Source organism: Epinephelus moara, chromosome 2 (genome assembly GCF_006386435.1).
Source record: "Epinephelus moara isolate mb chromosome 2, YSFRI_EMoa_1.0, whole genome shotgun sequence".
Taxonomy (NCBI): Eukaryota; Metazoa; Chordata; class Actinopteri; order Perciformes; family Serranidae; genus Epinephelus; species Epinephelus moara.
Genome location: NC_065507.1, coordinates 23940425 through 23964259, shown reverse-complemented (window position 1 = coordinate 23964259; position 23835 = coordinate 23940425). Strand labels below are relative to the sequence as shown.

Genomic DNA, 23835 nt, shown 5'->3' with positions numbered 1-23835 from the left:
CCCCTACGACTCTGCAAGGGTTCCCACCCACACAGGATTTACTGCCTGCAACTTTGTACCAGTCATTTAGAACTGAAGAAGCTTCTTGGATGAGAGGCGAAACGTCTTCAAGAAACGCAAGCAAGTCCAGTTGCCTACGATACAGCACTTACGAATGCAGACTGTTGGAACTTATCCTGAAGTTTGAGAGACATGGTGTTGGTGGTTAACCTCTTGGTCTCAAGCTCAGCTGCCAAGCACTTAAGTAGGTTGTGCCACCAGGTGTATCTTCTCTGTGTGAGGCTGGTACAATGGTATTGTGATTTTTAACAGTTGACGGTGATATGGTGAGTATTGCAATAACACAGAGTATGTTGTGATAAATTGTGTTTTATGACCTTTCATTAGCAAAGGAAAATGTTGTCAATATCTGTTTTATCTAATAAGTTAAAGTTTTCAGTCTATTCAGTGTACCTTGGTCATTTTTATTGTAATAAAATATATTCAATAGACTGCTTTCACTCTAGTAAGTTACCAAAAGTGTCAATTGTATTTGAAATATTAATAATTTATATAACAAAAAAATCAGTACTTGTTATTTGTGTATTAACACAATATTGCCACGCAAAATATCGCTGTATGAATTCTTTCCCTACCCCACATTTTAAGGGCCTTTACTAACCACAAACTGCAATTTTGGAGAAAGAAATATCCCTGGAATTTAACTTGATGCCAAAGTCTGACAATTACATCCTTCGTTAGAGTTGAGTTTTATTTTCTTTCTGCCGTGGTGAGGAGAAAAGAGGAAAGGGGGCTTAATTTGACAGTGTCTTTGACAGATAAAACAGCATGAGCCTAACTGCTCCTCTTACTGAAGTGAAACTGTAAATTGGCCAAAAAGCAATAGCTATCGGTATATTTCCACAGCTAATGATTGCATTTCAGCGGGACACAATGGCCATGCATGTTCGGAACATAAAAAACAAGGACTATGGGAGCTTTTAAGGACATTGTTTAAAACCAGTTTGCATAACCGGTCATGGCTGTGACCCCAATGAAGAGACGAGAGCAGGTGAAGCCCTCAATCTCGCCCCTGTCTGAGCGTGCGGCTGCTCAAACAAACACTGGATGAATTATTGAAACACCCTCTGACTTCAGCCTACGAGAACATTTGAATTTGAAGTTTGGAAGAAAAATAAGGAGAGAGGATGTGTGAGAGAGGGAGAGAAAAGGTTGAAATGATCATAAAGGAAGATATGAGACAATGGGGGAGAGTAAAATAAAACAAAATAAATAAATAAATAAAAACTAAGAGCTGAAAAGAGGAGAAGAGATAGGTCATCTAGAGAGCACAGATAGTGCGGAGAGAACTTTATGCTGCACTTACAGCTTTTGGACATAACTCAACATCCTTACCGTTATGCAGTAAAAAAGATGCAACCCCTCACTTTCTCTGCCTCTATCTCATGTGATACACACCAAACACCCCTAAGCCTCCGCTCTACATCAGCTCTGATCCAATTAACTCACTGTCAAATGTGAACCACGTTGATAATTAGTGCAGAGTTGTAGTGATAAAGCTGTAAGTGTGTCACCTTCAGAACTGGGACACTTTAAGCTACAGGAGCTAATGGGAACACTCACTCACAGCACAGGATACACACTCACTCGTATGTGTTAACATGACAGTCTGGTTAAAATAATACACAATAACTGCAGTCAGGACAAATCATTTACTCTTGTTCTCTCAGCATAATTGATTTTTGGTTCTTTTAGGTCACTTGTTTAGGTCGTTTTTCTCTCACTTGCGCCTTCTGCGCGCGTGTGTGTGTGTGTGTGTGCTTGCACGTCAGGGTAAATTTGGGACAAATAGCCCATCTGCGGAGGAGGGGAAGGAATGAGCACAAGTGAAACTAGCGGATACAGTCAATCGCCTTTTTATTTCTTCATTTCACACACAGTCATACACACACACACACACACACACACACACACACACACACACACACACACACACACAATCGCAACTGATGAGGGCACTGTGACACACTGATTGACACAGCTCCACCCTCCACAAGCTCCATGTCTGTTCCTCTTCTGACTCACTGTTCCTCATTCTGTCCCCTTTTTTCTGACTTCATTTCCATTCAGCTGGCAACAATTTAGGACCTGCTCTCCTGCATTGTCCCCCACTTACCGCTCAAATTGATGTATAACTGTCAAGCATGACATCAGTTAATTTGATCTCATTTGTTTTATTTTGTGTTTTATTTTCTTGCTACATAATGTCATCAATGTAATTTTCCACAAACATAAGGTCAGACACTTGTGGAGTTTAGACTACTGTCTGAGCTTTGGGCTAATACTGCCCTCTGCTGGGTTGAATGTGTATCCCATGATGTGTGACAGGGCAGGAGCATGAAGTGCACTACTGGAATAAATGTGCTGTGTATGACATCCTTTTTGTGGTTGATCTCACTTGGATGAGGATTTTAATTTGCATAGTTTCATGGGCTCTCTCTCTCAGTAACAGGAGTAGGGAGACTACTGTGTTTCCCGGTAACTGCATACAACTTTAAATGTATGGGAACACTTTTGAGGTAGTTAAGAGCAGTAGCTGTTGGGACTGTCTGCCATAATGCGTCACAAGACAGATCTGAGTGGTTATGAGAGGTGTAACAAGAAATAAGAGCAGCAGAAACATCAGCAACACAAAGGTTTGCAGGTTTCCCTCTAGCCTTTATTTTTTCTCTTGTAAATTATTGTCTGATTTGACTTCTTTCGGACTCTGAGAATTGTTTAAATAAAACACAAAAACAAAATCCCTTTAGCTGAACTGGTCACAAATTGCAGACACATGAAACTGCTGATGATGGTGATGGGGTCACACTGTTTACGTGCACAGTGTACTGTATTGTCACTGTAGCTTACAATTCTGGAGAGTTACTTCAGTATTTTTCAACATGGACTATATTTTCCCACGGTTTCGTGTCTACGTATTGAATGGGAACAACACTTTTTGGCATGTTCACCCTGTTAATTTACACTCACTTAAAGTGCTTGTATTTGTCACTGACAGGCTCAGAGTGTTATTATAAGTGTCGGACAACATCATGGAAAGAATCCCTACAGAGGCTGACCTTTTTGTTCAAGAGTATAAATCCTTTTTGTTTAAACAGCCCCAAAATTGCTATTGGCAAACACATCAGATTCCATTTAAATGAACAGTAATTTAAGTGTGTTTAGAGTCAGCTTCACAGCTAACCGGGTGAATTAAGGGGTTTATTTCAGCCAAAGCAAAGCTGGTGATTGTTGGAGCCTGGACAGACGAACCAAGACGATTTTTGTAAGTTTTATTTTGTTTTTGTCGACTTTGAATGAAGTGCGTTTTACAGTGAGAAAAATAATGTTTATTGAAATGGACTCTGGTGGGTTTGGCAATAACATTGTTTGGGGGCTGTTTCTGGCTAAACTAAAAAAGACCTTCTATCTCTGTAGGGATACTTCCCGTAATGCTGTCAGTTGTTATAGTTATCTGAGCCTCTCAGTGGCAAAACAAGCACTCTTACTGGACGTACATTAGCAGCACAGAATTGCCTGTTGTTATTAAATTACAGCCTGTTTCGCTGCTGCCAGCTGTAAAGCTCCCAGTCAATACTGGACCAATTTAAAAGACCGTTGTCTCCATTCGTCAATTAGACACAAACATGGGAAAAAAGGGTCCAGGATGAAAAACACAAGAGTTACCCTTGAAGAATGGCTCAAACCTAGACATGTACACACTTTGTGACTCTTTAGTTTTAAGTTAATTCACCCGCTGAAGTCTCGGCCTATTTGTCTGAAATAGGGTTATGAAGAAATATGGCACTCGTTGGTGTTAGAGGGGATGATGTATTGGCCAGTATCCAGACTCTCTCTGCAGGGCTAGGAATTATTGAAGGTCATAAGTCTATAAGTCTATAAAAAATGCAAGGGAAGAGCAGTGTTTGGTGACTGGGAGCTTCAAATCCTGAGTGTCTTTCAGGTCCCTGGGCTCCTTGTGTTTTTCTCTTTTACCTCCAACATGAATACTGAGTAATGCTTTACTGACATATAAATACAATTAGCAATGAAGACTGGGTATGTGTGCAGCACTGATATATTGTCTTTGTAGTCTGTCACTAGAGGGCACTCTTATTATATAAAATGCTAAAAACATGTGCATGGTGCTATATTAAAAAAATGATAAGGAATTATTGGACATATGATTAGATGATTTATCCAATTCAACCTATGGCGTCTTCCCTTCTCTCTAGCTGAAAGAAAAAATGTGCTGATCCCTGCTTTAACAAAGTGAGGCAAGACGAGAGGAGGCAAACTTTATTTACATATCACACTGCAGGAAACCAAGAAAAGTATTAAAGATTAAACATAAAACCAGAAGTTAGGCAAGTGAATATGACACAACAAAACGTGCTGTTCCACATCTGTGTCCTCACGTCAACCTGACTTTAAAGCATGTCTCAGGAACACTATACAGCCTGTCTGAACCACTGAGATCCTGCTGTCATGATCTGATAGAAGATATAGCCAGAACAGCACTGCCTGATGGTTGGAGAATTTTTTCGTAGTTGACATTGGACGAACATTTGTTTTGTGTAAACTGGAGCAAGGCCATTTAACGATTCACAAATGATGACATCCTTTATTAATCACATAAACGAAAGGATACTTAAACATAAACCAACACAAGTCAGTATTAAAAATAAGACTTGTGTCATTGCCCCCCTGTTGGCCTCCACTTGAACAAAGCCTAACACTACTAACGCACAGGAATGCTGACGGATTACGCTCAATCCCAGGGTAATATATCCAAACAAACCACTGTCAGTCCCGGGCTGGGTTTCTTAAGGACATGTCTACTGTGTTATACCTAGCTTACTGTCTCTGCAGGGCAAGATAAGATAAAAAAAAAAAAAAAAAGAAGCCTTCCTTGACTTTGTCTCACATGTCTCTCAGCAGCAGGTCATGTGTTTTGCAAAGGTTGACCAACATCGTAAGCATGTTGCCAAAATATACTGTAAGCTCCCTTTCAGAATCAACATCATCAAGATAAGGTTGTGTTCTGTACAAGCACAGGAAGGGCCTTTGACACCATATTGAAAATGAAAGCTGTGGTATTGTTGTGTAACCTGCATGTGTTCCAAAGCAATGAGCTATATTTCCATTAAAGTACTTCGAATTACAAACAGGTACGTTGAATGCATTTTTTGGGCTCATGATAGCCATGATAATTGCTTTAAGACTCTTTCCTTATGTGCAAAGAGCATTTAAAGATTTCCCAGATGCTTTCAATCAGCATGTCAAATCTCCATTTTCAAATTAAAAGGCCTATAGGAGCTAATTAAAATGGTTTAAATCTACAGTTTAAAATGATGCACTGCTGTACCTCTGAGAAGTGGATGCATTACACATGGTCTAAATTTAATTAGGCCACCTTCTAAGTTTTATTGCAAAGCCAGAATACCGGAACATGTGGTTAGTTTGTGAAGATTAAACAGTTTGTCATATATATTTTTTTCTTATTTGACCTGGGCCTATAGCTCCATTTTTGCCTTCCATTTGAATATCTCTATGTACATTTGAATGATATCACTGATCTTTTCAATGCTAAAGAATAAGATACTACTTAAGTAAAGCAGCTGAAAGTGTAGATCACACTGCAGTCACTTGGACTTAATGTCTGTGCTGACACTAAAATTAAAGTCTCTGTTAAAAGTGCAGTGTCTCGTCAGGTTGTAGAACTGAATACTTCTTCCATGTACAAATCATGTACAAGAACTACGATGGCCAGCACATTCTCACTCCGACCTCGTCACATGTCGACATTTGTTCATGGACTTTCCACATCAAGATATGACATACAGGGTACTCTGGGTCAACGGCGCCGGAAGCGGGGGGGCCAGGGGGCTAATGGCCCCCCCACTTTTACCCTCCTGCCACATTATTTTTAAGATGGCCCCCCCACTTTTACCCTCCTGCCACATTATTTTTAAGCGGAATCAAAGGTCCCTATATTACATTACTTAAGATACAGCCTCCAGCAGGCACTCAATTGTGCGCACCTGTTACTGCCGCACCAGCCCGGTAAAGCCTCGAGCATTCTCGGCAGGCTCCAGGTAGACTCTAATCCCCACTAACCCTGGCACCGTATTGTAAGAATTCCCCAGTTATAAAAAATAGAAATAAATCAAAAAGCGAGCCAAATTGTAGGCCTATCTGGTTCGCAATCAAACATTTCTAGCGCTGGTGTGTTTTATTTTTTTCTCAATGCCCCTCCGCGGCTCCTTAGTACACAAACATAAAACAAAAAATAAAGAATCTGAATTTAAACTCAATTTGTCTGATTTACATTTATCTCTTTCATATCATCAATGCATAGATCTATGCTTTTGATGTGATATGCAGCCTGCCTGACAACATAGGCTACAGAGGCCCTGGACCTGCTGTGCACAGAGGTGGAGTGGCGTTTTGATCAGGAGTGACTCCGTGTAGCTGCAGGGCGAGAGCAGGCACTTCTTGAGGCGGCTCAGGGGAAACGAGAGCGGCTAAGAGAGCTTAGATCGGGCCCAAAAAATCCAGCCCGACCTGGACCGAGCCTGTGCACGTTATGTCCGGGACGGGATTTAAATTATGACAGGATTTTAATTATGACGGGATTTTAATTAGGTTTAAACCCGTCATGTTTCAATAATTTGGCTGTTATAATTAAGAGTATTAAACCACAATTATTGTTATTTGAATGACAGAAATAGGATCTTAATGAATGGCGCAACACGGAAGCATGATTATGTAATAAAACAGGTGTTTATTTTAGGATCCAGATGGTGAAGGGCTGTGCGCACACAATGTTACAACAGGGGACAGCCCTCTATTCCGAAACACCGCCGTTCCGAACCAGCCGCACTCTGAAATTGATTTTCAATCAAGTTTGAGAATTGTATTGCGGAGTTTTGCACAGCAGCGACCGGATCTTTGCTCTCAAACCACAAAAAAATGCGATGGCACAACAGTCTCCTTCAGTACATTATTCTATGCTTTCTTTGGATTTTCACATTGGCTAGTCATCCTGTTTAATTTGTCTTCTGATTAAATCAGAACCGTTGAAACAAGTTGTAGGATGCCTCTGCAAGTAATTGGTTGCTGGCAGACACAGTGCTGCAATAAAATGGTTAATCAGCAGTGCCGTGCACTGTAGAGCCGATGCGCTGCTGGTTCTGCCGGCCTGAATAGAATATAATGTCTATAGCCTTACTGTTGTGTGTACAGCCTTTATAGACTGAGCTGAGTAGTGACGCGCGGGTCGACCCGTAACCGCGGGCCCGCAAATGGACCTGCTGGTCGGGCAGCAGTGATCGTCTGTTAAATCGGTCTGTAAATGATATTTTGACATTATTGTTATTATAATCATTAGGCTATTACTGTCACAGCATCCGAAGGTAATGATGCGTTGAGCAGGTGACAGTCAGCGGTCGTTTTCAAAACACACTTCTGTCACGCACTCCAGAAACTTGTTGAAACTTTAAACAATAATTAATTGTACGAAACGGGGGAAACAAACGTTGACAAAAACGGTTCCATAATTCATATTAAGTTCAAAAGATAACGAAAACACAGCTAGGCCCATTTAAAAATATGTAAAAAAAAGAAAAAAAAAGAATATTGAATACAAAATTTTCATAACGAATACCTACCCATAGAAACGAATATTCGAATATCCAAATATTTGGGTACAGCCCTATCCATAAAGGGTTCAAAGTGTTCAGGTTTCATGCAAACACTGTTAAGAAATAAACTGTTTGCTTTTTTCCTCCCAAGATAAAGTTCGTGATTAAATACATTATCTGACTCTTTGTCTTTCTTCACCATCTTTTTAATGAGAGAGGACGAGCGTGTAACTTGCTGCAAGATACTGCTGCTTTCACTAAAACACACTGTTGCCGCTGTTGCGCAAGCCCACACTCAACTCAGGCTGTACTTCAATCCCTGATCACTACGCACCTGTAACTAGTCCCTATTATTAACTGGACATTACACAGGTAGCCACGCCCACACGGTGACAAGCACCAGATGCACAGCACTTTTTGCCCCCCCCCCCCCCCACATCTGAAATGAATCCGGCGCGCCTGCTCTGGGTGTGTTGGTTGTTGACGTTCTGGGACGCCGTGTCAATTTCAGCCTGTTACATGCATTGTCTGTTCTCAAAATTTACTTGTGTTTTCACAGGAAATGTACACGTTGCATACAGTTTCTTTCAAAATAAATGCACTACATTGGTACAACACCGCGAATTGATGTTTTTTTTTTTTCCTTCAGCGACAAACGCACATGGTTACGTTTTGCCTATACATGCACATGGTTTAGTTTAGGCAACAAACGCACGTGGTTGGGTTTAGGGAAAAAAGAACAGGGTTTGGCTTAACAATCATATGGGAAGAAAACACCAGCCTCCAGGGTGAAAGTCAGTGTTTGTTGGACCCATCCACCACCACTCCCACCCACCATACTTGGACTTTTGCTGCCTTAACTTTAATTGTTGGCTCGTCGCGTTTCACCCTGACACCACCGGGCGCCGTGAAACAATAATGTTGACCGGCTGCGTTGATGGGGGCTAACGCTGGAAGTCACTGATGTAGCGCCTGCTTTCAGCGACTTCAAAGTGAGACCGAGTTGCAAGGGCCAATGCGAAAATGCTAAGCACCCATTTAGTGAACCTACTCTGCCAACAAGTTATGATCAAGTTTTGGGGGTTATCCTCAAAAACACAGTGTTAATAATATGGGTTAATAAATCTTAGCTTGAATTGGGGTTAAAATGCATAAATACACAGGCCCTTTATAGTACCAGTGTTTGGTTTGTCCTTTAAAATCAACATGGTGGACCTGAGTATAATGTAAGACTCGTGCTAAGCTAATCCTAATACTGAATTGTAGTCTGTCTATATCATGCACAAACTTACCTCTCCCTGTTCTCCTTTTCCTTGGGTGTTCAGGCGAAATCTATCTATCTATCTATCTATCTATCTATCTATCTATTTTTAACCTACAGTGGCCCCAATATGCCGTTGTACAGTATTATTGTGAAAGATAATGAAGAAACTGTCCTGATTTGAAAGTGATCGCACATTTAATTGAAGACATTGAAGTCAAGATAACGTATAACCAGAGGGGTCTTCCTAAACACATTATACATGTTAGAATATACTTACTGAAAACTTGAAGACTGTGAACTGTTTAGTAGTGAATTGTGAAGTTAGACCTTTTAACCATTTTTCACTTTTCTTTAAGCCTAAGTATTTTTCGGGCAGGCCTGAAATCAGTGATGCAATGGAGCCAACATTATCATAACCCTGCCCCAAAAACTAACGTTATAGTGCATAGCATCAGTGTCATCTGTTTAGCGCCTGTGTGTGAGCTGCAAGTTTGCTACATTCCACAAGCTCTCTCAGCTCTTTCAGTTTGATATTTACATGATAAACAACACTGTTAAATGCCACAATCATATAAACAAGGAAAACAGCCATCACAGGCATACTTCTCAGTCTTTCAGCCCGCACTGGCTACTCGACCCAGCACTGCACACTGCTGTGGGTGTGTGGTTTGTGCTAACATTAGCTACTGTTAGCTGCTGAGCTAGAGTCTGACACTGCTCAGCGGCTCACTTGTTCTTCAGCTCAAGTTGTGTGTATGTTACTGTGCTACTGAGTGAGCTGCTGACGAGAGGCTGTCGCTTTGTCGAAGATTTTGAATTCTAATTTTAAATAGTTTGCAATTTTTGAAACATTCACATGTGGCCGGGTTTATAACACATTTTTCTATAGTGTGACAAACTCAGAACATATATTTATTTTTGCTTTTACTGCAACCAAAAGAGGAAGTAAATGTGTTGGTGTGAACTGACTAAAATAAAAGGATTCACGGAAAGTACAGAGGACAAGAATGAATTGCTAGTTCACAGGAGATCAAGCGATCAAGTCATTAGTTTATTATTTTGTGGACACTGTGATCTTCGCACTCAGGATGTCCAAATAGAGACAAGGAAGCAATTTTTTTAAACATTCAAATATGGCTGGGTTTATAACACATTTTTCTATAGTGTGACAAACTCACCATATTTATTTTTGCTTTTACTGCAACCGAAACAGGAAGTAAATGCGTTGGTGTGAATTGACTGAAATAAAAAGGGGACTTTAAAGATTAAATCACTAGTTCATTATCTTATTTTGTGGACACTGTGATCATTGCACACAGGATGTCCAAATAGGGACAAGAAAGAGTACATAGACACTACATAGTCAGACTCCAGACCAGTCATTGTTGTCGAGGGCAGTGCATTGTTTGTTTGTCTGTTTTTAAAAACAACTACATTTTTTTTTTGAAATTTTGAAATACCGACAGAAAAAGAGAAGTCCAGCCTGATATGAGTGCTTGAACAACAAGCCACAACAAGCTGTGAGGAAGGCTTTGAAAGGTTGTGCTCTTTTGGTCAGTATCAGCTGCAACAACCAAATTTTCTTTTTGCGCATTTTTGCAGTGTAGTTTTCCATTTTTGCTTGAGACCAGAAATATTCAGCTTTTCTGAGACTGTAAGTACAACTTTAGAATATAATTTGGAAACAAAATTGATGATTTTACTTATTCACCATTTAATTTCACATTTTAACTGCTTACTGCTGTTTGCACGTTAATAGCACTGGAAACTACCTTCATAGCAGTGTTAAAGAGTTTCAGTCAAAGTGTCCTCGGTGATGTAAAACGTTATACAATAAGGATCACCTTATCTGCTTGTTGATTTAAGTGTTGCACTCTTTGATGCCATTATTACTTTGGTAGCACAGTTGAATGTAAGGTGTTTCACTGACAGTGCAACAAATGAACGGTTCAATTTATTGGCAATTGATCCAGTTGATCCAATAAATGGTGATAGCATATCTGAATATGAATATCGTCCAGTATCAAAACATCAGTCCTACATTGGGTATGAGGTACGCTTTAACAGACAATCAAACATTTATGTTGTTAGTTTTTGCAGTGCCACTGCTGTTAGTACCCTCATCAGCATTAGCTCCTGGACTTTGTTTGCTTATCGCTGTTCTGTATTGCTAATACTCAAGATTGGTCTTGGTCTCAAGTCCTCGCTTTGAAAGTCTTTGCTTAAGACTGAGACAAAACCACAAATGCAAAGATATCACTAATATAAAGGAGCGTTGAATAAAGACGGTCAAGTTGATTTCAGCTCCTAAGTGTTCGTATTTGTTTGCTCAAAGATAACGAAGTAAATTTCCCATGCATGACATTCACCTCCGCAATGCTATTGGATTGTTTTATTGTGACATTTGTCACGGCACACTTGTACAAACACACATATAAACATCATGGCAATAAAAGAGCTGAACGAAGAGCAATCATCCTTTGTTTTCTGCGGGCGAATTTACGGGAACGTGGATGATTCGGATCAATTTGAAGAGTGTCTGTGGGTTGCGTGTTCCACATTTTATTGTTGGTGTGTCACACAGTGTGGGCCTCGCACATGTCTGATTTTGACTTGATCGATTCATTCTGGTCTTGGTCATGACTTGAGAGTCTTAAATGTTCAAGTGGAGCACTCTTCTTCCAGAGATTGAATGGAACCATAGCCTTTTGTTCAAGGATTTATGCAAAACTTTTGAATAACTATTGGAGCAGCTGACATCAGATTAAATTTGGTTGTTAAGTTAAAATGTTTTCCAGACATCCAACTTGTTTAATAGCATTTTGATGAGTAGAAAAGTGCCCAGCCGTATCAGCTTAAATACTGGATTGCCAGGTAACCAGACAAAGCATGGCCGTGTGGTTATTATTTAACCTATAAAGTCTACTTGTTTAGTTTATATTATCTTTTCATTTTTAATATGCAAATGTCACTCAGAGTGCCTGTGTGTTTTATCAGCCATGTCATATAAAGGCACCAGTACCCTCAGAGCTCAGTGTTTACTGTTTCCAGTATACAGATAGTGGCTGCACCTGCTCATAGTCGCACTCCCTGCTCACGTTACCAGCAACTACTACAACTACAGCATGGTAAGTCTTGGTGTACTGACACATGGAATATTTATGCTGTGCTGAATGTGTTTTGCTCTGAAACTGAAATGATTGAATCTGTTATTGAAAGTTGTCCTCAGAGTTCACAATTCCAAGTCATTAGACTGTTTCTATGATTACTTACCCCTTCGTTTCCTCTTTCCTCTCCCTCTTACTTCCCTCCCTTCCCCCTCATCTGTCCTCCCTTCTCTATTTTCTCCTATCCTCTCCTCTCCAGGTGCTCAACTGCACAGAGATTGATGATGTGCTGGAGAGGTACTACCTGTCACCCTTTTATGGCATCGAGTTTTCCATTGGTTTCCTTGGCAACCTTTTGGTTGTACTTGGTTACATATTTTGTTTGCCAGAGTGGCAGAGCTGCAATATTTACCTCTTCAGCCTGGCGGTCTCTGACCTCATTTTCCTCTGCACACTGCCACGCCTCTCCTACCTCTATGCAAATGACCAATCAGAGACCAGTTCCGTTGCTTGCATTATCAACCGCTACGTACTGCATGTCAATCTTTACTCTTCCATCCTGTTTATGGTCTGGCTTAGCATGGACCGCTTCCTGCTCATAAAACATCCAACACGGAACCACTGTCTACTGAGGAACCGGACAGCCCTGATTGTGACAGGGCTGAGCTGGGTAGCTGTCAACGTGGAAGTAGCTCCAATGATATCACTGATGGTCCATGACCTAAAGAGCAGGAACTGGAGTCACTGCAAGGATTTTGGCAGCCTGGAAGGAGACATCAGTGTATTGGGCTACAGCCTCGGGCTAACCCTGACTGGTTACATTCTCCCTCTGCTTGGACTTTGTGGTTTCTCCTACCAAATTGCACACCTGCTGCGTGTCCAGGAAAGGGCTGTACAGCGCAGGAACACATCGTTCAAGCGTCCTCTTAAGGTTGTTGCATCGGCTGCAGTCATGTTTCTGGTTCTATACACCCCCTACCATGTGCTGAGAAATATCAGAGTAGCATCTCGGCAGCCCTGGGCAGGGCTGCAGCTGTGTACAAGGATGTACATAGAGGGCTTGTACATCATAACCCGACCTTTGGCCTTCTTACACAGTGTCATCAACCCTGTCTTCTACTTCCTCATGGGTGACAAGTTCAGAGAACTCCTGCTGGCTAAGATTAGAATGCTGGTTAGAAAGACTGAGCGGCAAAGAGAGCCAGCCTGACAAAAGTCAATGCAGGGTCCCTACATGTGAAGCACACATCTACATAGCACATCCAAACATGTGAATGAGCTCCATCTTTACGTGTTTTTTATTTCATGTTTTGAGCTTACCTGTATTCATGTTATTTTTTCATAATTGCCATCCCTAAACATACTGTCAAACTATAGCATTATTAATACTGAAAGACATCTTTGGTGTCAGCAGAACATATTTGTCATGCTCTTATCTATAAGATATGAGGATACTTTGTGGCGGTGACCATATTCATACAGATTACAAGATTATAAGTGATAGAAACATGTCAGGATATCCATAAAGAGGCAAAGTTATCTTTCATGTTGACAAGGTTAAGTCACGTAAAGCCAGAGCCTGTTGCTTTTTTTTACAATAACCTTTTGTTAAAGCATCAGTATGTATGTGTAGATAGGTTGCTGTTATTTGTTGAAAAAGCAATTATTTATATTTGTTGTCAGATAAACTGGAGGCTCATGTCTTGTCATTTGTACCACTGTGTTTGGGATGTTTGTGTATTTAAGTCAGCATTGTGCTATATTACATTTGAATATAATAAAATATAATTTAACTAATAATAGTTGGCTGCTAATTCAATTTTCTGAGGAAGATGGATTGAGGAGTTTCTTTTATCTATGTCACTTCTATGTTTAAATATTCATTATCTCTAAAGTCCCTCCCAGAACACATTTTAAATACTTATACTAATCATTTTATTAAACATGGTTTTACCACATAATGGTTAAAAATGAATCCATGAAAAGGGGCTAGAAGCAGATCTACCCTTTCTCCCTTATTGAGAGATTCTTGAGATCTGGCCCAACTCTGCTTTCACTTTCTACTTTTTCCAGTGCTGACAGGACTACAAGAGCTAGACCAGTCAGTTGAATGGTAACAGAGCAGCGTGCATCAACATGGCTTGCATTAGCCTCACAGGAAAAATTAGAGAGATTCAGCAATACATGTTAGAGTCTTGGTGAAACCCAGACCCACTTTGATCTTGCACTGGGGGTTTAAGGTTTTTATTGCCAGTACTACGTCTAACATTGGTGTAATGTACCGAATTTTAGAGATGCAAATTTCACATTGCGTTATGTTGTGTTCACACTGGGCACAAATAAAATGATTTGCACAGGTGAATTACATGTAAAGTCAATGTAAAGACGCAATAAGTCACAAATTCCCACCAAGCAGGGCGATGGACGTGACATGAATGGTGCAAATGAAGCACGTAGCGCAATTTTGCGTCATACTGAATAGATTAATGAACTTCCACCAATACGTCCTCAGCATCATACATCCCTGGAGGATCTCAATGCTGATCAGCTATTGCAGTGGAAATTGGTCCCTGAATTTCAGATTTTTCAACTCTCACGAATAGGTGTATGATGCAAAATCGCACTACTCGCTTAATTCACGTCAGACACGTCCATCTTGTCCATCATTAAAAAACAATGCTGTTGAGCAACACCATTCATTGCAAGTACTAATGTTCATTTTGGATTAGGGTGTTTTGTGTTTTTTGCCACCACAGTTAGCATTGCAGTTCAGAAGTCCCATCTTACTATTTGGCTTTTCATCAGGGCTCAGTCAGTCATACTGTAGACAGGCTTTTCAGTTCAGAATTTTAATACCCTTCTAGCACAAACAATACTAAAAGGTAAATAATTATAGCTGCTGCGCAGTGATGGGTCGGGTCCGGGCATTTTTAGGCAATTCTGAGCAACAAGCAGAAGAATTGGAAGATATTTAGGAATTTACGTAGCAACACAATCTGCCTTTTCATCTGCTGAGGCTTGAATTCACAACCTCTGAGACTAAGAATCAGTTTCTATCTCACTGAGCTAATTAGTCAGTGACAATTCATGTGTAGCTTCACAAACTGACTAAGCCAGACGTGCAGGTTTAGCAGCCGTCCATGGATGGAAAAGCAGATTTCAAACCACTGTAAAAAATTCAGTTATCGAAACAAAAATCTGAAAATACACACATTGCATCTAGACAGCATGGAGATGTTGGTAATTTATTTTAACAATGATTGATTTGCTTCATAAGTGAAAAACTGATGTTTAACTAGTTGAGCTATGTGCAAAGTGAGAAGCCTCAGATGGTTTCACACTGAAGTATTGACACTGGATCTTTGTGCAAAGTTTGGTTTATTTTCAAGCATGAGAAGGCAGATTTTCTAGCAGAAAAAAGACTTGAAGATGCTGCACAGTGATCAGTCACGCTCAGGCAATTTCAAGCAATAAGCTGGAGCACAAGAAGATGATTACATTACAATGTGGATTCTGCACCAGTTGAGGCTCGAATCCGCAACCTCTGGAACTTAAGACGGTCATCTACCGCTCTGAGCTAATTAGCAAGTAGCAACTCAACAGCGGCTTCACAAATTGAGTAAGCCATTCACTGTTGTGTAGGAAAGCAGCCATCCGTGCATGGAAAGGCAGATTTAAGATGTAAAAAATTCAGTTATTAAAATTAAAATCTGAAAATACACAAATTGCATCTAGACAGCATGGAGATGTTGGTAATTTGGTTTCAACAATGATTTATTGGCTCCATAAGTGAAAAACTGATGTTTAAAAATGCCATTTTTACATTGACTCCAATTGTTCGCATGAGAGCGAAATTCAAAATGCTGTAAAAAATTCAGTTTTTGAGATAAAATTCTGAAATTTGCCACTCATCATCTACCATGACTTTAGAATTTTGTCATTTTTTTCATGAACATTGAAAATTTATTTAGCAAGAATTTGCACGTATATGTTTACAGTACCGTTTAAAGTCAAACATTTTGATGCACTGTAGGCTCAATTTTTGATCAATCAAAAATCTGAGAAACAGTTTTTGTAGGACAGTCTGAAGATGCTCTGTAGCAAGTTTGGTGTCAATTGAGCAAAAATTGTGGGAGGAGATAGGTTATAGAAGTTTTACAGTTTTTGAAAAAAACAGAGTGATGAACTTCATAATTTTTAATAGGTTTAAATGTACAAAAGTTTCTTCAGTATTGGGGCTACAGTATGACGACAGTTGTGAAGTTGTAGCATGCATGGTTGATTTGTTATGAATTTTCAAAGTTTTGAACTTTAGACGCTTGCTGTAGCGCCACCATCAGGACTATTGGCTTGAGTTTACAGCTGAGGATATCTGGCATGGGACTGGACCTTTGTGCAAAGTTTGGTGAGTTTTCACCCATGGGAAGTATGATTTCCTCGGAAGAAGAAAGAAGAAAGAAGAAGAATACCTACGTAGGATTACAATAGTGTCCTGGCAGCTTAGCTGCTCGGACCCTAAAAATGAGGTGTGCCCAAATGGTTTATGATGCATATGCTATAACAGCAACATCTCCAGTTAGACTTTGACCCAAGTCATTTGTCACATGACCTCATTATTGTCACTCCCCAATCCCTGCTGAGCTGAGCTCAGTGTCCATTATTAAGTATGTCCCTATGGTAAGTAAAATCCCTATGGTACCCAACCTTGCCAACCATTGCTTTTGTTTTTGGTAGATTTATCTCACATTTTTCCTGTGTAAAGTGAAACTCATATAGCTGATGTTCTTTGAGTATTTCTGTGAACTTGAGCTGCTTTTCTTGTTCCTCAGCACTCCATGTCTTTAATATCTGAAAAAAAGTGTTTTTGTTATCCTACATTAAAACAGAGGACCATCTTCAACACCAGTCAAAGAAAACAGTATTGAGTTTTGATCTCTGTTGTATTTGTTTTTCATGGACTTAACTGACCCCAGCTTGAGTAATGTGGCACCTTACAGTGTGACCTTTTTTTTAGCCAGGTCACCGGTATGATTTTCCTTTGCGTTCCAAGAACCAAGGTTGTGATATTGTGCAATATCCCGGGTAGTGTCGGGGTACCAGGGCGACACACACTTAGAATAGAGAATGTTTGAAGGGTTTGGATTTGGCTGGTATGCGAGCACTGCATATGTTACCACTGTATTATTCAGTGTTTATCATCAGGTTTACTCGTTAGACTGTGTATATCACAGGTTTCAAACATTAACACTAGCTCAGTTTTCCCCCCATTGTTTTTCTTTCTCTCGCTTCTGAATCCAACTGATTACTCAAGACCTTAAATAACAAAATACTTCTATCCTCAGCTTGCTGTAGGAATGTTATTGTGGTATGAGTCAGAATTTTATTTTTTTCAGTAAAGTGTATCTCTGGTGTTGGTTTTTCTGGTTTATTGAAACCTCTCTGATATACTCTCCCATTCAAACATATATTTCTATATATTTGGAATCATCAGGTTTCAGCTCTTATGTAAGCCGACCCTATGTTGGACTGTCGGTGACCTTTGACTCAGTGCCTTGCGCGTGTCATGTCCAGTGGCATGGTCAGGGATAGGTTCTTCCTCCTCCATGTCCACCTCTCTTTCATCAGCCACATTTCCAGAGGGTGTGCCTCCAACTCTTCCCCTCTGCTTTCTTATATGTTGTGTAATATTCAACAAGCTGTCACCACCTGATTCATAATCTTAATGTTGTGACCATTTCTTTTTTGAGCGAGCAATGCCAGCAAGTTCTTAGTCTGCCAAAAGCCACTTCTACACACATTCTTGCTCAACTCAGTTTGTAATTAAACCATTGCTGGTCTTGTCCTTGTCCTTCAAGATATGGTTTCTGGACCCATGGCAGCAGTGGATATGCTGCATCAGCTATTATTGATAAGGAAACACCAGTCTAGGGAAATGTCTTCTAGACTGGTCTTTCTGGAAAATGAAGAGTTTGCAAACACTCTTGAATCATGTACTTTTCCAGGCCAACCTACATTTATGTCCCAAACTGTAGTTTATGGTCTGCTACCCTCAAATGAGTCCCTCTTGAGTCACGTACAATGGTGGAGACTGTTTCTTTGGTTATCATGCAGGCAGTAGAGATGCCTATACTGAAAAGGTGTGTGATGGATTCTATGTCAATGTTACAGCAACACGGTGCTCCACTGTCAAGGGTATCCTGTACCGAGGTTCTGTGCCGCTCAAGGTATGGTCTCACTTATTATTATTATTATTATTAACCTTTATTTAACCAGGAAGATCCCACTGAGATTAACCACCTCTTTTTCAAGGGAGACCTGGCCAAGATAGGCAGCAGCAAGTATGAAGCACAGTTACAAATTACACAGATAAAACACAAACAAATAGTATTGAATTTACAAGCAGATTATGAAAAACAAGTACATGTAGTGGAGTCGGCCTCAAGTATTCTTAATTTGGATTTAAAGGCGCTCAAAGAAATTAACCCTGTTAGTTTCCAGTCATTTTGCAACATATTCCATGCTGAAGGTGCAGAGTAGACAAAAGCCTTTTTACCCAATTCAGTACGGGCATATGGAACAGAAAGCAACAAGTAGTCTTGCGAACGAAAGGAGTAAGGACCAGCACTTCTCTGTGCAATTAAGGAACAAATGTAGGAAGGCAGTAGACCAAGTAATGCCTTATATATAAAAGTATACCAATGACTGAGCCTTCGGGTGGCCAGAGCAGCCCATCCAACCCGAGAGTATAACTCACAGTGGTGTGTCAATGGTTTACAATTAGTAATGAACCTCAGAGAAGCGTGGTAGACAGTGTCAACCATATGAAGACATTTAGCAGACGCATTCATATATAAAAGATCTCCATAATCCAACACTGGTAAAAAGGTAGCAGCAACAAGTCGCTTTTTTGCATTAAAAGAAAAACATAGCTTATTTCGAAAGTAAAAACCCAGTTTTATCCTCAGCTTCTTCACTAATTTCTCTATATGCGGCTTGAAAGTGAGGGAGGCATCAATCAAAACACCCAGGTATTTATACTCGTGAACCACCTCTATTTCATTTCCCTCGAGAGTGGTCACTGAGGGGATAATTTGTGGCCTCTTCCTAGAATTAGAGAACAGCATAAGCTTAGTCTTGTCTGCATTGAGAACAAGTTTCAGCTGAAGTAATGAGTGCTGGACAGCAACAAAGGCTTTCTGCAGGGATTCAATGGCCTGAACAAGAGTTGATCCACAGCAGTAAATAATTGTGTCATCAGCATAGAAATGCAAATTAGCATTTGTCACATTTATACCCAAATCATTGATATAAATAATGAATAAAAGGGGACCTAATACAGAACCCTGCGGCACCCCCTTGTGGACAGTAACAATATCAGAACACAGGCCATCATATTTAATGCACTGAGTCCTATTACTGAGATAGTTGGTGAACCAAGTAACTGCTTGCTCCGAGAGTCCTGATTGCAAGAGTCTAAGTTTTAAAATATCGTGGTCAACTGTGTCAAACGCTTTCGACAAATCAATAAAAAGAGATGCACAATGTTGTTTCTTGTCAAGTGCAACAGAAATGTCATTTACCACCTTCATTGCAGCTGTAATGGTACTATGCTTTTTCCTGAAGCCTGATTGATATTTCGATAAAATGGTGTTAGAATGTAAAAACACCTTAACTTGCTCACTCACAAGAGCTTCAAGAACTTTGGCCAGCACTGATAAATTAGATATTGGTCTATAATTAGTTAAAATCGCTGGGTCACCCCCTTTTAATAAAGGGAGAACAAAAGCAGATTTCCATACAGAGGGAATCTCATTCTTCTCCACTGTAAGATTAAAAAGGAATGCAAGAGGCTCTGCTACAAAATCAGCTGCCAGGTTCAAAAAGTAAGGATCGATTAAATCAGGTCCAGAGGATTTTCTGGGATCTAAATCTTTAAGGGCTTTATGAACTTCTTGAACAGAGAAGGGTACAAAGTTGAAAGGCTGACCACTATACATTGGAAGGTCGGTGGGCGGTCTCTCAGAGACAGATCCCACAGAATCAAATAGAGAACCGGAAGATATAAAATGCTTGTTAAAACAATTCAATACCTCCATTTTGTCATAGACAGGGACAGAATCCTTTAAAACATATGTAGGTAGAGCTTGAGTGCTTTTACTCACAGAAAGAGAATTAATAACTTTCCAAAATTTCCGTGGATCATTTAGGTTCTCAGTGGTGACAGACAAATAATATTCAGATTTGGCTTTCTTGATAAAAGAAGAGCATTTGTTTCTCAATTGTCTGAAAACAAGCCAATCATTAGGAGAACCTGTTTTCCTTGCCTTGGCCCAAGCCAGGTTACGCTCATAAATATTTTCTGCCAGCTCTGGAGAGAACCAGGGGTTTTCTCGCCCCTTTACCCTAAATCTCCTAATAGGGGCATGTTTATTCACAATTTGCATAAAACCATCCCTAAAGAATGTCCAAGCTAACTCTACATCAGGGATCAAACCTATTTTTTTCCAATCAAAATTAGACAAATCGTGATGATAGGCTTGCTCATTAAAAAGTTTAAGGTTCCTCTTATAAATGATATGAGACTTTGATTTGGGCATCTTAGTGTTTCTAATAGCAGCAACAGCACAGTGATCGCTTAAGTCATTGCAGAACACACCCAGAGAAGAGAATTTATGAGGAACATTTGTCAAAATTAAATCAATCAAGGTGGACTTCTCAGGGCTTTTGAGGTTTGGCCGAGTGGGTGAATTGACTAAATCATCAGAAACTGGCTTAAGCCAATCCCAATTCAAATCACCAGCTAAAACAAGTTCACTATAATTCAGTCTTGACAAAAGATGCTTCAAAGATTGTAACACTTCCTTGGAGGCAGATGGAGGTCTGTAGCACCCAACAACAGTTATACAAAGGCCCTTAATGAGTTCCACATTCAATGCCAAAAATTCCAGTTGTTTGCAGATGGATTCAGACAGAACTATGCAAGCATCAAATTTTGATTTGATATAGATGGCAACACCGCCACCTTTCTTTGGCCTGTCTGTTCGATAAACATTGTATCCAACCATGTTAATATCTTCATTAGCAATAGATTTGGACAGCCAAGTTTCCGAAATAATAACAATATCTGCATCTGTTGATTTAACCCAAATCCTGACCATGTCCATCTTAGTTAACAAGCTGCGCACATTAAGATGAACAATTTTAAGACCAGACAAGGATTTAAAATCAGATGGTGTCTGGATACACTGCAGCTCAGGGCCAGGGTTAGGTTGCACGTTACCAGATAAAAGTAATAATAAGACAATCAACAATCTCTGCTTAGTAACATTACATGCTGAAGCCAAGCAGGATCTCTCACTGAACGTGAGGTGATTATGCAGAGCTAAAAAGCTTTGAAGTCGGGGTAAGTCTATGGGCAGATCAGATGATAAGTTCATGTCCTGTGCCAAATGGAGTGGTAGTTGTACAGGTTGCACAGCAGCTGTAGTGCAAGTGCATCCATGAGAAATGACCAGCAGGTTGAACACATTGTCAGATGTACTCACCCAGGAATGATCACTTGCCCCCAAGTCCCACACAGTCGATAAACAAAGTAAAGTCAATAGAAATGTCATAACTCCACAACTCTCAACACTCATAAATGTAGAGAGAGTAGAGTAGTAGTAGTGAGAGTGCTCCAGCAGACAGTGCAGGCCTCACTGTGATGTGGATGGCCTCTGCTCCAGCAGACAGTGCAGGCCTCACTGTGATGTGGATGGCCTCTGCTCCAGCAGACAGTGCAGGCCTCACTGTGATGTGGATGGCCTCTGCTCCAGCAGACAGTGCAGGCCTCACTGTGATGTGGATGGCCTCTGCTCCAGCAGACAGTGCAGGCCTCACTGTGATGTGGATGGCCTCTGCTCCAGCAGACAGTGCAGGCCTCACTGTGATGTGGATGGCCTCTGCTCCAGCAGACAGTGCAGGCCTCACTGTGATGTGGATGGCCTCTGCTCCAGCAGACAGTGCAGGCCTCACTGTGATGTGGATGGCCTCTGCTCCAGCAGACAGTGCAGGCCTCACTGTGATGTGGATGGCCTCTGCTCCAGCAGACAGTGCAGGCCTCACTGTGATGTGGATGGCCTCTGCTCCAGCAGACAGTGCAGGCCTCACTGTGATGTGGATGGCCTCTGCTCCAGCAGACAGTGCAGGCCTCACTGTGATGTGGATGGCCTCTGCTCCAGCAGACAGTGCAGGCCTCACTGTGATGTGGATGGCTTCTGCTCCAGCAGACAGTGCAGGCCTCAGTGTGGTGTGGATGGCTTCAACAAACAGCACAGGCTTCAGTATGGTGTAGATGGTATCAGCACACAGCTCAAACCAATATAGCCAATGTAGCTGAACTTGCTGCTGCAGTTCCAGGCTAGAAGCACACCACAGTGCAGCAGAAGATGGGACCTTGTATTGCTGTAACAGATCTAGGTTGAAAGCAAACCACACTGCAGCAGTTCCCTGGGTTCCTTGAGATAGCTACAGCCATGTATTGCTGTAACAGATCTAGGTTGAAAGCAAACCACACTGCAGCAGTTCCCTGGGTTCCTTGAGATAGCTACAGCCAGAGGACAGGCACACAGTCCCGAAAACGTTCAAATTGCTTGAAGTAAATTCACAAAAGCGACTAAAAAAACCTTTTTCAAGAGTGAGAAAAGGCACTAAGGTCAATTAAAAATAATTAAGACAGACAGACACTGAGGAGACAATGGACATGCTGCCATCTTGGATGAGGTAGAGGAGGTAGAGGAATGTGTCCATGCCCTTGAAATTTCAACACCAGTCAGTGTCACTCCAGGCACTTGTGCTCTCCCATGAAAAGCGATACCTTGCTTTTGTCCAGCATGACCTGTTAACACATACAAAATCAGCATCTGATTAAATGGTCAAGTTGGTTTGCCTGTTTGACACCATCAGAAATAGCCAATGTTTGAAGCATAGTGTTTTACCATTAGGATGTGATCGTGTTGGTATGAGAATTTGCTAGATGTGCGTTTCAGGATTCACTTTGATGACTTTCAGGTGAAAGCTGAAGTGTCCAGAGTGTTGCTAGTAGCATCAGATATAGCCTGATCAGTTTGTAATGGCGCTGCAAAATTTTTCTCCCCCATGTCTGTCCCCTTTGCAGTTTGCTCAGTTGCTTTTTATGTTCAATTGTGATGTGAGCAATTATACTTTGGTTTCCCCTTTTTCTGTGGGCTAATTTAATCAAATACCACAGGAATGTAGATAAGATAAGTATAGCAGCAGCCGTCTTGTTTCAAGTGAAAATTACCCATAATCCAATGAAGGTCTGAGAACCAGAGCAACTACTATAGTGTGAACAGAAAAAGGACTGAGGCCCCATCAGAGCTGAAGTGGACCAGAGAGAGAACTGAGTCCTCTTGTAAATTAACTGACAAGGTGAACACAAGAAGAACTGAGTCCCTTTCCTGTTGGTCCACTTTTTGGTCCACTTTAAGAGGACTGACTTTGGTTCATTTAAAAAGGACTATATGTGAAAACACCCCATATATTGACATAGTTATGGTTTTACTTTGATGTGGCCCTGCAGTGCGGCTATGAAGCCCCTCGCTTTCAGATGAACTTAAAGGCGCTGTATGTAAGAATGTCGCCAAAACGGTTACTGCACTCAAATTCAAAATACTGCCGCGAGTCGTGTCCGCCCCCCCTCTCCTACAGATTTGAGGTTGCTGGACAGCGGCACGCTGGAGACTGATTTGTTTGCCCACGGGCGGCTGCTGTGGCAGGG

At 40.9% G+C, this 23835-nt stretch overlaps 1 protein-coding gene across 1 annotated transcript; it reads left to right on the top strand.

The window, feature by feature from the left end:
• The first annotated feature begins 10375 nt into the window (after positions 1–10375).
• Positions 10376–13793, top strand: LOC126405024 (succinate receptor 1-like). Its single transcript, XM_050068533.1, has 3 exons — positions 10376–10603; positions 12001–12077; positions 12316–13793. Exons 2-3 carry the CDS (start codon positions 12075–12077, stop codon positions 13264–13266), a joined length of 954 nt encoding a protein of 317 aa, XP_049924490.1. The 5' UTR covers positions 10376–10603; positions 12001–12074; the 3' UTR covers positions 13267–13793.
• The last annotated feature ends 10042 nt before the right edge of the window (positions 13794–23835 follow it).